Source organism: Ursus arctos, unplaced genomic scaffold, assembly GCF_023065955.2.
Source record: "Ursus arctos isolate Adak ecotype North America unplaced genomic scaffold, UrsArc2.0 scaffold_7, whole genome shotgun sequence".
Lineage (NCBI taxonomy): Eukaryota > Metazoa > Chordata > Mammalia > Carnivora > Ursidae > Ursus > Ursus arctos.
The window spans coordinates 78,708,785-78,725,222 of NW_026623089.1; the positions used below are offsets into that span (position 1 = coordinate 78,708,785).

Below are 16,438 nucleotides of genomic sequence, written 5' to 3' on the forward strand. Positions count from 1 at the left end.
CATAAAAACCTTCTTATCTCCAGGATGGCCACAAAGAGACTGGTCTTCTTTTAGGCCAAACAACTGCATGTCCATCAAAAATATTTACTTCTTAAAAGCAAGGGAAGTAAGAAAAATGTTCAAGTTTTAACTAGTTAAAAAAAATTCTATGGGTTTCAGTTTGACCTAGACTAATATCATGAACAAGGCCACAGTATCAGTTTTTAAAACACACAAATCAACAGAATCCACAATGTACCATTTGCTAAGAGAAGTATACCAAATTCACGGCCCATGAGAGGAACCCCACTCTCTGAGGTGGACGGCGCAGGCTGGGACTCACAGTGAACTCATGCCCCGTGAGAGGAACCCCACTCTCTGAGGTGGACTCACAGTGAACTCACACCCCATGAGAGGAACCCCACTCTCTGAGGTGGACTCACAGTGAACTCACACCCCATGAGAGGAACCCCACTCTCTCAGGTGGATTCACAGTGAACTCACACCCCATGAGAGGAACCCCACTCTCTGAGGTGGACGGCACAGGCCAGGACTCACAGTGAACTCATGCTCCATAAGAGGAACCCCACTCTGAAGTGGACTCACAGTGAACTCACACTCCATCAGAGGAACCCCACTCTCTGAGGTGGACGGCACAGGCCAGGCCTCACAGTGAACTCATGCCCCATGAGAGGAACCCCACTCTGAAGTGGACTCACAGTGAACTCACACTCCATGAGAGGACCCCCACTCTCTGAGGTGGACGGCGCAGGCTGGGACTCACAGTTTGCGATGTCACCTTGCAGCTGCAGGATCTGAGGAACTGGCATGGTGAGGACAACAATATCAAACTGCTCAGGGGGACCCGTTTCCTTGGAGACTTCCCACTTGTCATTTCGCAGGTTGATCTGGGTCACACAGTGTCTGAAGCAGACATCAGCACCTGTTCCAAAAGCGAAGTCGTGTTCACATTATCAGGATTTCCAACATGAAGGAGGAGAAAGAGAAGAGTCACAACTGAATCTGTTCCCGTGAATTAAACAGTGAAGGCTCGCTTCTAGGGGTTCCCTTTCTCATTTGGTAGGAATTCCTCTCATTCTGGCTCCTTAGACCCTGGGATCGATGCCTGCCCTGGAGTAAAAAACCATTACTACAAGTACAACTGTCTTTCATTAAGCAGCCACTATATGCCAGGACTGTAACAGGCACTTGATATACACTGTACCAATTAATTTCACAAACAAGAAAACAAATTCAGAAATGTCACCCCATGACGTAAAACTATATCCATCCATGTCTAAAGCTCATGATCTTTGTGGAGCAGGAATACACTTTAGTGAAGGTGTTAACAATTCTAGAAATAGCAAGAAGAGCCATATTCCCTATCAAAGAAATTAAGATTCCGTCTTAAACCTGAAAAAGGTGTCTGTAAAAGAAATTCAAGCCCTCGTTGGTGGACCTTTATTAAGAAGAACTGGAATTAAGAGAAATACAATCGAGCATGTCCTCTCATTGCATTTTTCTTCTTTATCACCAAGAATAATTACTTGGATATAGTTATTAATTATTATTATTAATGGATATAGTTATTAATAATTACTTGGATATAGTTATTTGATTAACATTTTTTCCCTATTAATCACCGTCCACCTCAGAGAGTGGGGTTCCTCTCACGGGGCATGAGTTCACTGTGAGTCCTGGCCTGTGCCGTCCACCTCAGAGCCCACAGGCAAGGAACTATGCCTGTTTTGTTTCTGGGAATACTGTATCGCATATACAGTACAGTACTTGGCACATACTAGGGATTTAGTAAGTACCTGCTGAAGAAGAGAATGAATCAGAAACCATAAACCAAAAGACAAGAAAATATAACTGGATCACTAAGTCTCCTTGGGACCAAGCACTTACCTCACATTTCAATTTTCAGAAAACTTTAATTTAAAAACAAATCTACTTCTACGCAGCCTCGGGAACAGAAAAAGCAAGAAATGAAGAAAGAAGACAAAAAAGCACGTTGAAAGATCCTGTTCATCATTACCGGGGACACCTCGCGATCCTAGCCACTGAAAAACTGGCTTACGTCCACCCGGGGCCCTGCAGCCTCCTTCCTGTAGCTACTCCAGCTCAGTGTGATCCCCCTCACCTATGAGGTCCCTCTGCCATCATTCTGACATTGCTTCAAAATATCTGTATGTTTCAGGTATGTCTTATCTATCCAAAAATACCCGTTTCTGTCCCTCACGTCGCTTGAGCTCAGATGCCTTCACTGTCCCTCGAATCCTGCCACAACACTGTAAACATTCACATTTTTTAGATCAAATGCAAATATATTAGAAAGAACAAAGTGCTAACTGGGCCCAATGGTCCACCTCTTTGAGGCAATTAGCATCATTCTGCTCGTAGATTAGAGCAAGGGCTAGTGAGTCACCTCCAACCTGTCTGAGGCTTTCCCTAAGGCTCCTGGAGGAGCTTTCAACTCCTACCCACTGTCTCCACTCCAGCCTGAACAGTTCCTCTTCACTTGGTTCTATATATTTAGAACGTCTCACCCTGACCTGGCCACCTTACTCACCTCACTCTGGTTCTGGCCCTGATCTGGACCTCAAGTAAGTCAAGTCATTTTTTATGTTTTATTCCATTGTGTTTTCTTATAATATTCCCTGAAAAGAGCTTTGCATGGTTATTGGCCATGGTGAGCGGGTATGTGTGTTTCAGGGAACTGAAGTCCACTGACCTAGAAATTCTCCATACCCAGCCAAATGTCTTGGACATGTATCCCAATGGTCCCAAAATATTCTGCAAGGTGTATGTCAGTGGTTAAGTGTGGACGCCAGACTAGCAGCAACAGCAGCATCTCAGAACCTGTTAGAAATGTACATTCTGAGACCCAAGCCAGACCTACTGACTCAGAATCCCTGTGCCTCAGGCCACTGTCATGGGAAGTTGTTCTAGTTAAGTACTGGCTTTAGAGATTTGAACGCATTCTAAAGCATACACGATTAGATGTATCCCATACAGATAATTTCCCTGGAAGTCTGGTCCAATCTAAATGACTACAGATTGTAGGGCTGTAAACTTAATTGATTCCAAACTGTAGAGTGTTTTCAGAATGACTTGACAGTTTGGGTTCTTGTGGAAAGGTCACCTTCATTCAAGGAGATTATTTTCTAAACCAACATTTATCAAGAGGTTGCTATGTACATAGCCCATTATTTGCTTGGGTTGACAATGAATGCATTATATCCCATAGTCCTCATGATAACACTTTGTAGTGGGTACTGTTACTACTCCCATTTTTCCAATGAAAGAACCAGGGTATAAATGTTTAAACTTTCCTATTATTACATAGCTAGGAAGGGGAGGGCAGAACGTTGACTTCAGTCCAGGTGATTCTGATTCTAGAAACTCTCTCACTTACGTTGTGGAAACACTAAAACACTTTTGTGGACCATTCAGTGGAAAGAAAGCTTTACAGAAGCTTAAAGGATGTTTAAAAAGGTACAATTGTAAAATTTAAAATAGTACAGATTAGGTCTATAAATTCTGTAACAACAGATCTGGATAAAGGGGGAAAGACACTTGAAGTATTACAAAGATAAAATTAAAATAAACGAAGAAATCGTTTATATACACTCAAATTATACAGACCTTGAACTCAATTACATAAAAATTCATTTTTTAAAAAAGCAGAAAGTAGGTCACAAAATGGACTTATTGTTGACATATACAGTGACATTTTTCCTGCTATTTTTCTGTATCTTCCAAACTTTCTACCAGGAGTTTGTATTTTTTTAAATTACTTTTTGAAATAAATAATATTTTACTTAGTGATAAAAAATCTACAAAATCTTTGTCTCAAGAGGCTGGACAAACTGAAAATATAAACAGGTTACTAAGAATTGGTTATTTTAAAACTGATAGTCACCTAATATATATAACTATATTAAATATATTTAACAACTGTATTAAATATATTTAACAACTCCAATATACATACGTACATATACATATATAGAAATAGATACAGATAGAGAAATCTATATGAAACCTACCTACTATGTACAGGCTACTGCTAAATTCTATGTGAGCCACAAGTAATTAAATATGACCTCTTTTCCCAAGAGCTTCGAAAGCAAAATTGGAATAGAACACATATATCCTCCCAAACATCCACCAAAAGAAGGATGTAGATACTGTGTATTCAAGGACTGTCCCTCTGCCAGACTATCAGCTCTAAGAGGGCAAGGACTTTGGTTCTTGTATCATTAGCACCCGAAACAGTGTCTGGCATACAGTAAGTACTCAGTAAGTGTTTACTGAATGGATGTGTGCACACACGGATGGATATATAACACAGTAAGTACTTGAGGATTTCAGTAAACATGCACATCTAAATTGTGTCAAATCATGATGGAAATGAGATTTTTAAAAGTTATATGGCAGCAATTTATGAAGATGATGGTGACATTCTACAAAATATCCAATGGTATCCCATTCTGTAATGGTTAATTTTATGGATTAACTTGACTGGGTCATGGAGTGCCCAGATATTTGGTCAAATATTATTCTGGGTCCGTCTATGAGGGTGATTTTGGATGAGATTAACATTTAAACTGGTAGACTTGAGCAAGGCAGATTACCCTCCCTAACGAATGTAGATGGCTTTTACCCAATCAGCCAATGGCTTGAAGAAAACAGAAAGACTGACCCTCCCCAAGAGTGAAGAATTCCTCCTGGCTGACAGCCTTCAAACCGGGACAAGGTTTTTTGGGTTTTTTCCCCTCCTTGTATTCAGATTTGAATTGAAAAATCAGCTCTTCCTTTGCCTCCAGTTTGCCAGTTCATCCTGCAGATCTTGACACTTGCCAAACTCCCTAATCACGAGCCAATTCTTTATAATGAATCATATATATATATATATGAATATATCCTATTATACACACACACACATCCTATTATATCAATCTCCTATTGGCTCTGTTTCTCTGGAAAATCCTGAGTAATACACCATCATAGACTGAATAGTAGATGGAGAAATGGTCTAACCAGAATGACATCTACTATATTCCCATGCTATCTGTATATTCGATCTCACCGACCTCTCCCTTGCCTACTATCGGGGATTCCTGGGGTTCTCAATAAGTAATATTTGATGAAGAAGATCAAAACAGTAATTATTCTGGAAATAGCTTATGAAACAAAACTTCTCAGCACCTTTGGTCAGTGATCTTGAATTGGGCAAGTTACTTAATTATAATTCATCAAGAAATTTACTTCTGTTTAAAAAAACAAATTGTTTATCATCCAAGATCATTTATCATCTTTTTTAAAAAAACATCATTTTCAAAACAAATGAAAATCCTAATAGAAAATGGGCAAAGGTTATAACTAAGAAATTCACAGAAAAAAAGATAGAATGAGCTCACTAAAAACACAAAAATGCATAAACTCACTCATAATTACATAAATGCAAATCAAAATACAAAAAGACACCAGCTGTAACCTATCACACTGGCAAATATTAAAAATCTCCATAATATCAAGATGTACAGAAAGAGAAATTCTCATTCACTGCTTTTTTAAAAATTTTTTAAAGATTTATTTATTTTAGAGAGAGAGAACATGAGTGGGAGGGGCAGAGGGAGAGGGAGAGAATCTCAAGCAGAGCCTTACTGAGCTCAGAGGCCAACTTGGGGCTCCATCTCACCACCCTAAGATCATGACCTGAGCCAAAACCAAGAGTGTGATGCTTAACCGACTGAGCCACCCAGGCCCCTCCTCATTCGCTGTTGATGATGAGATATTCTTTAAGAGGAATAGATGGAACGACCTAGTTTAATTAAAAATTCACAATACCATTTGACACCGCTACTGTCCTGTTAGAAATTGGTCCTACAGATATGCTTATAGAAGTGTGTCAGGGTTAAACAATGCAGCAATATTGGGATTAGCAAAAACCAAAACAACCCCTCACCCCCACCAACAACCTAAATATTTTCCAGAAAGCTAACACTTACACAATGTATTTATTTATTTATAAATAAATAACGTAATACTGAACAGGCATTGAAAAGAATGAAGCATACTGAATTTGTTGTTATGAAAATAGACCTAAGATATGATTCAGTCTATGATGATGTATTAGGATTCTCCAGAGAAACAGAACCAATAGGAGGTAGACAGATAGATAATTGGCGGGGGTGGGGTTGATTTATTATATACAGACCAAACAAGGTGTCAGTTTACGAAAAATAATCCCATTTGTATACTTAAAAAGAATAAATATAAACACACATGAATAAATAAATAGACGCAGCCATATAGATCAATAGACAGATGCATAAACTTTTTTCTAGAAGCATACATTGAAAACTATTATTAGGGATTACTTCAGGAAAAGAAAATTAGCTATTGAGTGGTAAAGAGGAGAACATCTATTTTATAACTTTCTTTATAGTATTAATATTTAATTATGTATACAACTTTTATCCTTAAATGCCAATATTAAAAAAAAGCAGAGAAAATCCTATCCCCACCTGATTCTTTCAAGTAATGCTTAATAATTGAAGAAATTCCTTGAGGTGCCATAAAGTTACAGTCTCCTTCTTTCATCACCATCCCTTCAATAGGAGCAGTCAGGGGCTTCAAAATGCCAAGAGCTAACAGGTCATCATAAAAACTGAAATAAATCAATATATATGATATAATTATAAACCACAATCAGTTAGTTTAAAAATACTATATTCTCTTCCAAGAATTCTTAGAGATTATCATTCTAAATAATAACTAGAAATCTTCATATGATCAACTCAGTGTATGTTTTGTGTTAAAAAAACATAATTCAAAAACATAATACTGGCTGGCTCAGTCCGTAGAGCATGTAACTCTTGGTCTTGGGGTTGTGAGTTCAAGCCCCATGTGGGGCATACAGCTTACTTCAAAAAAATTAATAAACCATAATATGCAAATAATGAATCATGGAACACTACATCAAAAACTAAGGATGTACTGTATGGTGACTAACATAACATAATAAAAAATTATTATTTAAAAAATTAATAAACCATAATTCAGGTGAAGAACAGAAACATTTTGACAATTAAATCTTTTTGCTGACATTAGGTGAAGGCCTATTTTCTTGTATATCTCAAAATTAAAGTCAGTGAAGGTAGAAAGGTATGCAGTCTACCCATTTTGAACTTAGTGAAGATTGACTAGTTGTCCTCTTCCTCAACACAACACAGAAATTCATGTTTCAGTTGAGCCCTCGTGATGTAACATCTCATGTGATCTTCTCGACCACCTGGGAGGCACGGACTCCAGCTTTCCCACTTTACTCAGGCTAACCTCTTACCGCTAATGCCATCAGCAATGATAATATTATAATATCCTCACTATATTACGAGAGGCAAAGTGTCACCCTGTTAAAAATGGATGATTTATATCTTTTTACATCATACAGTCACGAAGAACGATTCCTCCCCTTTCAACTAACTCACCTTTGGTGGTGTTTGGCATAGTGAGACGTGCAGGTGATGTATTGGGCACCCAAGTCAACTGTGCTCTGCGGATTGTAGGGACTCCTGGCTGTACTCATTCTTCCCCCTTGGATTCATTCACAAGAAACATCTTTGTGCATCAGAATGAACCTTCTGCAATTAATTCACCTCACGTGAGGCCAAATGGATTACTTAACGGGTGTATTAAAAAAGGACTTTTTTTTTGTGCTGTTCTGTTTTAGTTTTGGGCTTTGTCCTCTACCATTGTCAGGAAGCAGTTCATGGAGACAATTTGGTCACTGCGAGGGATTTTTTAAAAAGGACACATGAATGGTGCAGCAGTGTTCGGCACTGTGCCTGGCCCCCGGATTCACACAGTTAAATAAAAGGAATGGGTGCATGGATAGCATAAAACGAAATACCGCACAAAATGTCGGAATGAATCACTCAAAGCGTGTTTTCATGCCTGCAATCGGGTTTCATGAGAAAAAGTGGAGTCTGTAAACTGGATCTTCGTAAAGTCCTGGTCAAAGGGCACTTTGGGATCCTCGCAGTCTGCAGAAGGAAGGCAGGGCCCGGCCAAGATAAAAACCCGCCGACTGGCGAAGTGACCAAGGTTCCCTCTCTCCCTGCTCCCCCCCTTCTCCTACCAGAGGCTCCACCCTCCTCCCTAACCCGCGCAGGGTTCCTCCCGCTCCCCGCCCCCCCCCCCCCCCCCCCCCCCGGCTCCAGCCCGGGCGTCCTCCCTCCTCTCGCTCCTCCCTGACCCGCGCGGGGATCTTCCCTCTCCTCCTGCTCCCCGCCCCCCTCCAGCCCAGGGCTCCTCCCGCTCCTCCCTCCCAGCCCCGCGGGGCTCCTCCCACTCCCCCCTCTCCCCGCCCCCTCCGGCGCCGGGGTCACCGCCCACTCCCGCCCCCCTCGGGCCTTTCCGGGGATCTGGAGGCTCGGGTCACGTGACCGGGTGCGCACTGCGCATGTCGCCAACGGGGTGCCGGCCGGGGTGACCGCATTTTCCCACAGACATCCCGGCGTGGGCCGCCCGTAGGCGCCGGCTTCCTTTCCCCGGTTTCGACCGCCCGACGACCCACCTGAGTCCCCAGCCTCGTCCCACACCGCGAGGTGCACTGGACGGGGCGCCTCCTTCCTGAGCAGCGCTGCGCAGAGGCTTCCCGTTAGCCCGGCGCCCACGATGAGCACCCGCGCCATGGCCCTGGCTCTGGCGGCGAGGCCGCGCCCAGCTCTCGGGCTCCGCGCTCCAGGACCGCCCCTCCCGCGCGCAGCTCCGCCGGCCGGCCGGCAGGGGGCAGACGGGAGGCCAGCGGGCCGCGGTGGGGGGGTGGGCCACGCCCGGGTGCTGGGAGTCCATGGCCGCCCCTGGGCTCGCCGAGCCCGGTTGGGATGCAGGGTGGAGCCTGGGAGCGCCCGCCCCCGGGCTGGAGCCGCTGAGGGCGCGACACCGCAGTCCGGCAGTGCGTGGGGCGGGAGGGAGGGACCGCACCCGCGAGGCCTGAAGGCGGTGGCTCACCTCCGCCCGACGCACGTGCGAATGCAGGAACGCAGCTTCTCCGACTGGAGCCTCAGTCTCTCCATCTGTGAAATGGGGACAGCAACGTCAGTGTGTCAGATTTGTAACGATTACAGATGTTTGATTCACCAGGAAACTTGAGATCACTCAGCTCTTGAGTAAATATTTTTAGGTCAGAATACATTCCAAATGGTCTGAGGAGTATAAGAGGAGCAAGACAAAGATACCTGCTATTCTCACTGCTTGGTTTCCCCCCAACATTGTCCTGGAAATTCGCAGTGAAACAAAAAAAAACCGATGAGAACTATGAACTATTAAAAAATAAAGAATTCAGTTACCCTAGATTGTAGATAAATTATTACCTGGAAAACTAGAGAAACTGAATAGCTATGAGAAGTGCTAAGAAATTGACAACGATAGCCAGACAATGAAAACAGTTAATTAGAAGTTTTCCTTTATGTCCCTGTCATGAAGTAATTACCATACATCAAATTAGTGATGAATCAATATTACATACATGTGATAAAATATAGATAAAATATAGATGAATTATAGTCTGTAAAAAGACAAAAATAAAAGATGGAGCGGAACAGAAAAACTTTAAATACATAATTATTTACAACTTGTATGTTATAAAATGCACAGGACACAATATAAATAGCAAACTGGAGTACTAATATATTAAAAGCCCTAAAACTGTGTAAATGAGACATACCAGGTCTAGATATTTATCTTGGGAAAATAATATATAGATAATTACATTAAGATTTATGTAAAAATGTGTTTACCTCAATGTTATTAGAAACGTGGAAATCTACAACCAACGGGATTTAATTGATTTGATTGTGGCTATCCAAACTTCTTAATGAAGCTACTAAGAAAATATGGCTTTAACTGCTTAAGGATGTATAGAAAATTACTCATTCTATAATGCTGAAAAACTAGCTACAAAACTAGTAAAATCCCAGAGTTCTGTATACATACACAGAGACAAGTACATATGCAGTATTAGAAAAATTCAAGAGGAAACAGATGTAGTTACATGTTTCTATTAACTTCAAATGTTTTATAAAGGCTATATACATTTATTAATTTATTTGGTATAAACAAAATAAAGCTGATAGGCTAGATGGAAGTTAATCAACCCTGGCCTTAAAGTTGTTTATAGTCAAAGATTTCAAAACTACATTCTAAAAATCTCAGAATTGTCCGGAAAGGAGATTTGAGGTAATCTATTTCATCTGCCCTCTGCCACCAGCATTTTACATAATGTAAATATAGACACTAAGTTGAAGTGAGTTTGCCCAAGTTCGCACAGTATCTCAAGGATGAGACCAGGGCAGGTCCTCCTGGATTGTTTTGAGTCTGTTCTGCTCATGTCCACCATCTCCCGCTTCCTCATTTCTTGTGTAATCAGGCCTAAAACCTCATGGTCATCTTCAATAGCTTCTCTTTTCTCACTCTTGTTAACTAGGAGTCCTCTGGTCTTTTTGACCTCTTCTCCTCTGCCTCTTATATTCAATCCCATGCAATTCTACACCAGAAAAATCCAGCTTCCACTTATACCAGATAAGTACTACTGTTTTACCGCATTCTTGTCAGCTGTGGATATTTAGCATTTTGAAAGTAATCACCAACAGATTAATGTATTACTTAAATTCAAGTAATCATGACTTTTTTTGAGAGAGAGAGAAAGAGAGCATGGGTGGGGGGCAGAGGAGGAGGGAGAGAGAATCTCAAGCAGACCCCATGCTGATCTCAGAGTTGGACCCAGGGCTCAGTTTCACCTTGAGATTGTGACCTGAGCTGAAATCAAGAGTGGGACGCTTAACCAACTGAGCCGCCGAGGTGCCCCAAGCAGTCATTACTTCTTAACTGGATTATTATAACCACTTTCTACTCAGGCTCCCCGTTCCTAATCTGTGTTCTCCACTGAGCTGGATCCATCACTACCATTCTCAGAAAACTTTCAGTAGCTCTTGGTTTCATACAGAATCAAGTTCAACTGCTTGGCATAAAAAGTGTTCAGTGATATTTCCCCGTTTATATTTTACCCTGGTAACCTTCGTATGTCCTGTGCTATAGTTGAGATTTTATGTTCCCCGAACACATCCTCCGATTTTCCACGTATCTGTGAAAGCAGTAAGCCTTTGCTTATGTAGTTCTTGAGTACAGAGCATACTTGTGTGTTGTTTTTTTAATTGTGTTTCCAGTATTGTTTTTTACTTGCTTCCAGTATTGTTAATTTGCATTAATTCTTCACTCTTTTCCTTTTCTGGTGTGATCGACAATATGTTCTTTAAAAAGTTATATAGAATTTGGGATTGTTATGACCATTGAATAGAGGTAGCCGTGGTGGCTTGTGATTTCTCATTAGTCTTTAGGGACTAGCATAGCCACCCACCTTAGCCACCATCCCCAACCTCCAGAATGGGTTACGCTAGTCCAGCGATATAACTGTAGGGTCGTAGTCAGTGGTTGGCTACTGGTTCTAGTGTTATCTTTCTGGGAAATTTGAGAATGACTAGACAACTAAAGAAAGTAAGATTGCAAAATAGTGAGGACGGGTGTGTTTATATTTGCTCTTCCTAGTCACCTTGACCTTTTCTCTTCTTTCCTATTCCTGACCTTTGCAAAACTGATTCTTTCTGTTCATTTAAGTTCTGCTTAAAAATCACCTAAAGAGAGCTTTCTCTAACCATTGGACTTAAAACAACCACCCTGTGACTCTATTCCACTAACCTGTTTAATTTTCTTCATGTCACTTGAGCACGTTTAGAAGGTATCTTGTTTTCTTACCTACTTACTTATGTATCGTTTACTTAATAGAATTTATGCACCAAGAGGGCAGACACATTGTCATAGTCAATACAGCATCCCTGGCAACTAGAATCAAAGTTAGAATTCTCAGAAACAGAGCTCACTAACTGTTTGCCTGGAAGGTATACAAGCCTTCCAAGGATAACGCTTAAACTAAGATAGGCCGAACGGTAATTCAGTGGGGCAGTTTCAGTATTGAAAATACTTTCTCAGAGAGTGCTTTTTATGGTATAGTATGACTGGAATAATATAAAAATATCATGCCAGTCCACAAAGGATGTCTGTTCTCACTAACTGTGTTACTGATAACTTTGATAATCATCGATGGCAAATCTAACAGTTTTTAGATGGCATAAAATCAAGATGAATAGCCTCATAGGGTTATTTAAAGATCAGCAGTTTAAGAGATTTCAGTAGAAGTCACTAAAACAAATTTAACAGCAACAACAAAAATGGACAAGGTTATTCGAAGTCTTACCCTCGTATCTAGAAAATAATTTTACAGAATCAGGGAAGAGGGCTTAGAATTTTACTTGGCCTGGGAGCCTGGGTGGCTCAGCTGGTTAAACATTCGGCTCTTGGGGCGCCTGGGTGGCGCAGTCCTTAAGCGTCTGCCTTCCGCTCAGGGCGTGATCCCTGCGTTCTGGGATCAAGCCCCACATCAGGCTCCTCCACTATGAGCCTGCTTCTTCCTCTCCCACTCCCCCTGCTTGTGTTCCCTCTCTCGCTGGCTGTCTCTCTCTCTCTGTCAAATAAATAAATAAAATCTTTTAAAAAAGAAAATTTAGAATACTATGTTCAGTGCTGGACGCCAGAGTTTAAGAGGATCATTCAGAAATGGGTGCCATTCCAAAGAAAAATGTCCAGGATGGTAAGTGGACTTGAAATTATCTTACTTGGATATGTACGAGGGATAGAGATTTCTAGCCTGAAGAAAACTTCAGGAAAACACGAAAGTCATCTTCATGTATGTAAAAGACCTTCAGAGAGAAAAATACTTGAGTATGTCAGTATACTCAAATCAGTTGAGTAGATTCTGGCCGCACTCAAAGAAGATATTTAAGGAATAATTTTAAGTAGATACATCTAAAACTGGAACACCTTTCCTCGCGACGTAGTTCTCCAACTGCAACACTTTCAAGCAAAACCGGGATGAGCACAATGGGGGATATTGCGAAAGGAACTGAAGTATTGGGTAGGACAATAGTCCTCGAACGGGATACATATAAGTAAAGGAAGATATTTTTTTTTCAAAGGAAGATTTTCTAAATGCCAGACAGTTATAATTTTAAGGAAGTCAATTTCCACATTCTCGATGTTGAAAGTACTTTTTACTAATATCTGTAAAAGCCTTTGTGGTCAAGCAGATTCTCCTTTCCTACCTTTCCTTTCACAGTTGCTCTTGACTAGCTTTACAAAGGGAATTTCAAGATTTACCACCACCGTGAAACATGAGAGTATTCTGAATTTAACTGTATATTTACCTTACCAGTTTTATAGTTCCACATGATTTCCCGTGACTTATTATCATCCTCTCATTTCAGCTTGAAGAAGTCCCTTTAATGTTTATTATAAGGCTCATCTAGTAGTGGCGATAAACTCCTTCAGCTTTTACTTGTCTGGAAAACTATCTTCCCTTCAATTTTGAAGGGCAACTTTGTTGGGTTGAATGTCTTTGGTTGGCAGGATTCTTTCTTTTCTTCCTTCCTTCCTTCCTCCCTCCCTCCCTCCCTCTCTTTCTTTCTTTCTTTCTTTCTTTCTTTCTTTCTTTCTTTCTTTCTTTCTTTCTCCTTCCTTCCTCCCTCCCTCCCTCCCTCCCTCTCCCCTTCCCTCCCTCTTTCTTTCTTTCTTTCTTTCTTTCTTTCTTTCTTTCTTTCTTTCTTTTCTTTCTTTCGGCACTTTGAATATATATATCATGCCACTCTCTTCTGATTTGCAAAGTCTCTGCTCAAAAATTTGCTGATAGTCTTATGGGGGGTTCCATTGTAGATAACAAGTTCTTTTTCATACTGTTTTAAGATTCTCTCCTTGCCTTCAACTTCTGACAATTCGATTATAATGTGGCTTGGTATGGGTCTTTTGGGATTCATCTCTTTTGGAACTTTCTGGGCTTCCTGGATCTGAACACCTGTTTCTTTCCCTAGGTTAGGTAAGTTTACAGCTGTTGTTATTATTGCTGTTATTATTGCTATTGTTATTATTTTAATAAGCTTTTTGCCTGTTTCTCTTTCTTCTTCTGGGGCCTATATAGTGTGTATATTGGTCCACTTGTTGGTGTCCCATAAACCCTTAAACTATCTTCAAAAATTTAGGATCATTATGTCTTCCTGGAGAATTGACTCCTTATCATTATGTAATCTCCCTTTTTATCCATAATAACATTCCTTTTTCTGAGTCAACATTGTTTGAAATTAACATAGTTAGTCCAGCCTTCTTTTGGTATATTTTGCTCTACCTTTTACTTTTTAACTTGTGTCTATATTTAACATGAATTTCTTATAGAGAGCATACAGTTTAGTCTTGCTTTTTTTAAATATAATTTGACAATCTTTGTCTTTAACCGGTGCACTTAGACCATTTGCATATAAAGTGATTTTTGATTAAAATCTACCATGTTGCTATCATGTTTATTTTTTCTTTATTTCTTTTTCACTTCTCTGGGTTTAACTGAACATTTATTATTATTCCATATTATCTCCTTTATTCTTTATGCTTCCTAAAACATTTTTGGTGGTCTCCCTAGGGTCTACAATATACATTTTAAGATAATCTTAGCCCATCTTCAAATAATGTTATACTTTCTATCATATGGCTTAAGTAAAAAAATTGAAAACTTGCTCATGTTTTCCACAGGGATAAATCTTCAAAACCTAGTAATACTTTTAAGATTATATTTGAACTGCTACAGCAGGCATAGACTATATATTTACAACTCATGGCTGTTACTGCAATAACTACCAGGCAGAAGAATGGAAATCTATTTCAGGTTTTTAGAGAATTGGAATCATGTCTTAATAATTTAAATTTTTTTTTTAACCAAAGCCAGTGGGAAACTACCACTAACAACCATTGTAGATGTGCTCTCATTTTTGTGACTTATTTAGAATAGCATGTGGGAAGGTAGCTTGAAAGATGATAGGAGGCTGGGTTTGATATTGCACTGAAGTTAAATGTTCTCATTTTATTTTTTCTTCTAGAACAATATTCTTTTTTTGGCTTGCCTTATGACTCTATTTAGCAACTTTTGCTAAAAGGAACACAATCTATGATTGACTACTTTGAAGACACACATATTAGGCACCTAAAATCAACAAGAACAGAGAGATATGGCTATAATGTTTTTCATTGTTGTGGGGTGTCTCTAGAGTCAAACTAATCATTTTAATGCCAGAAGCTGAAGAAAAATAACCCTCAAATCAGCTTTTAGGAAATTATATTTGGTCATCGATGGGTGTTATCAATAATGCAGATTTTTGGTAACTTCATATTTTGTTTAAGTACTTTCACTAATTGGGTGATAATCTTTAAAGATGATTATTAAAATTTTTGGTTGCCTTGAATTTTAGTGTTCTTGTATAAAACTCAATTTTCCATTCTACTTTCATCTTCAATATCTTATAAAAGTTTGCCCTAAATAGAGCAAAGCACCGGTGATTGGTCCATGGAATAATACTTCATCAGGCAGCCAGCATGGATGGAAAATTATGGTGAGTGACTTAAATTGATGTAATAATGATAATCTGCTGTGTTAGGTACAAGGTTTGCAGGTAAAAGTAACATTTTATTTTAATAGGAATGGCTAATTCTGTAACATCGGCGTGACTTTAATAGTGACCCATTATATTCAGATTATCATTTCAATATGCAGTTATCATAAAATTATTGAGATAGTTTACATTTTTTTGTATTAAGCCTTTAAATTCCAGTGTGTAATTTACTCCCATAAAAACATGTCAATTTGAGAGCTAAATTTTTTATCAGACATATTTGATCTGTGTTTAGATTTCATAAAATTTATGCTTAGGGGCGCCTGGGTGGCTGTTGGTTAAGCGTCTGCCTTTGGCCAGGTCATGATCCCAGGGTCCTGGGATAGAGCCGCGCAGCAGGGGGCCTGCTGTCCCTCTGCCTGTGCCATTCCCCACCCCCACCCCTGCTTATGCTCTCTGGCTCTCTCTATCTCTTGGTCAAATAAATGGAGAAAATCTTTTTAAAAAATAGAGAATAAAAAAAAATAAAATAAAATTTATGCTTAAAAGAGTAGTTTCACATATCCAAGCTGTTTCAAACATATTTCAAAGTTGTCCAATAACTAAATTGATTACAAATGAATGATTTTCCTTGCATATTTGCATCTACTTTGACAATTTAAAACAATTTTTTAGGAGAGTTAATTTGGGTTTAAAGTGGTGTATCAATTTGAAAACTAAATCTGTCCGAAGTTAAGCTAATTTGAAAGCTCACGTTAATTATTATTATTCATATCAAATTCAAATTAGAGTATAAAAGAAACTCTAAATTTATCAGTATCACACAAAATGTTCTTTCAATTTTTTTGGTAGTTTTTGTAGCTAATTTACATAATGCTATTAGGTAGAAATAAATCCACATATTGATT

At 39.6% G+C, this 16,438-nt stretch overlaps 1 protein-coding gene across 9 annotated transcripts in view; it reads right to left on the reverse strand.

The window, feature by feature from the left end:
- The window catches only part of RNLS (renalase, FAD dependent amine oxidase), a 253,614-nt gene extending 244,881 nt beyond the window's left edge, over positions 1-8,733 (reverse strand). For 2 of the 9 annotated variants that reach the window (XM_057308310.1, XM_057308313.1), the window contains exons 1-4: positions 8,567-8,732; positions 7,479-7,584; positions 6,516-6,658; positions 764-922 (exon numbers count right to left, since the gene is read on the reverse strand). In XM_057308310.1, the coding sequence (XP_057164293.1) occupies positions 764-922; positions 6,516-6,658; positions 7,479-7,584; positions 8,567-8,684 (526 nt within the window). In that variant the 5' untranslated portion in view covers positions 8,685-8,732. Of the gene's footprint in view, positions 1-763; positions 923-6,515; positions 6,659-7,478; positions 7,585-8,566 lie in introns of all 9 variants that reach the window. The other 7 variants (XM_044386007.3, XM_044386006.3, XM_057308311.1 and 4 more) reach the window with 4 other exon arrangements.
- Between the last annotated feature and the right edge of the window lie 7,705 nt (positions 8,734-16,438).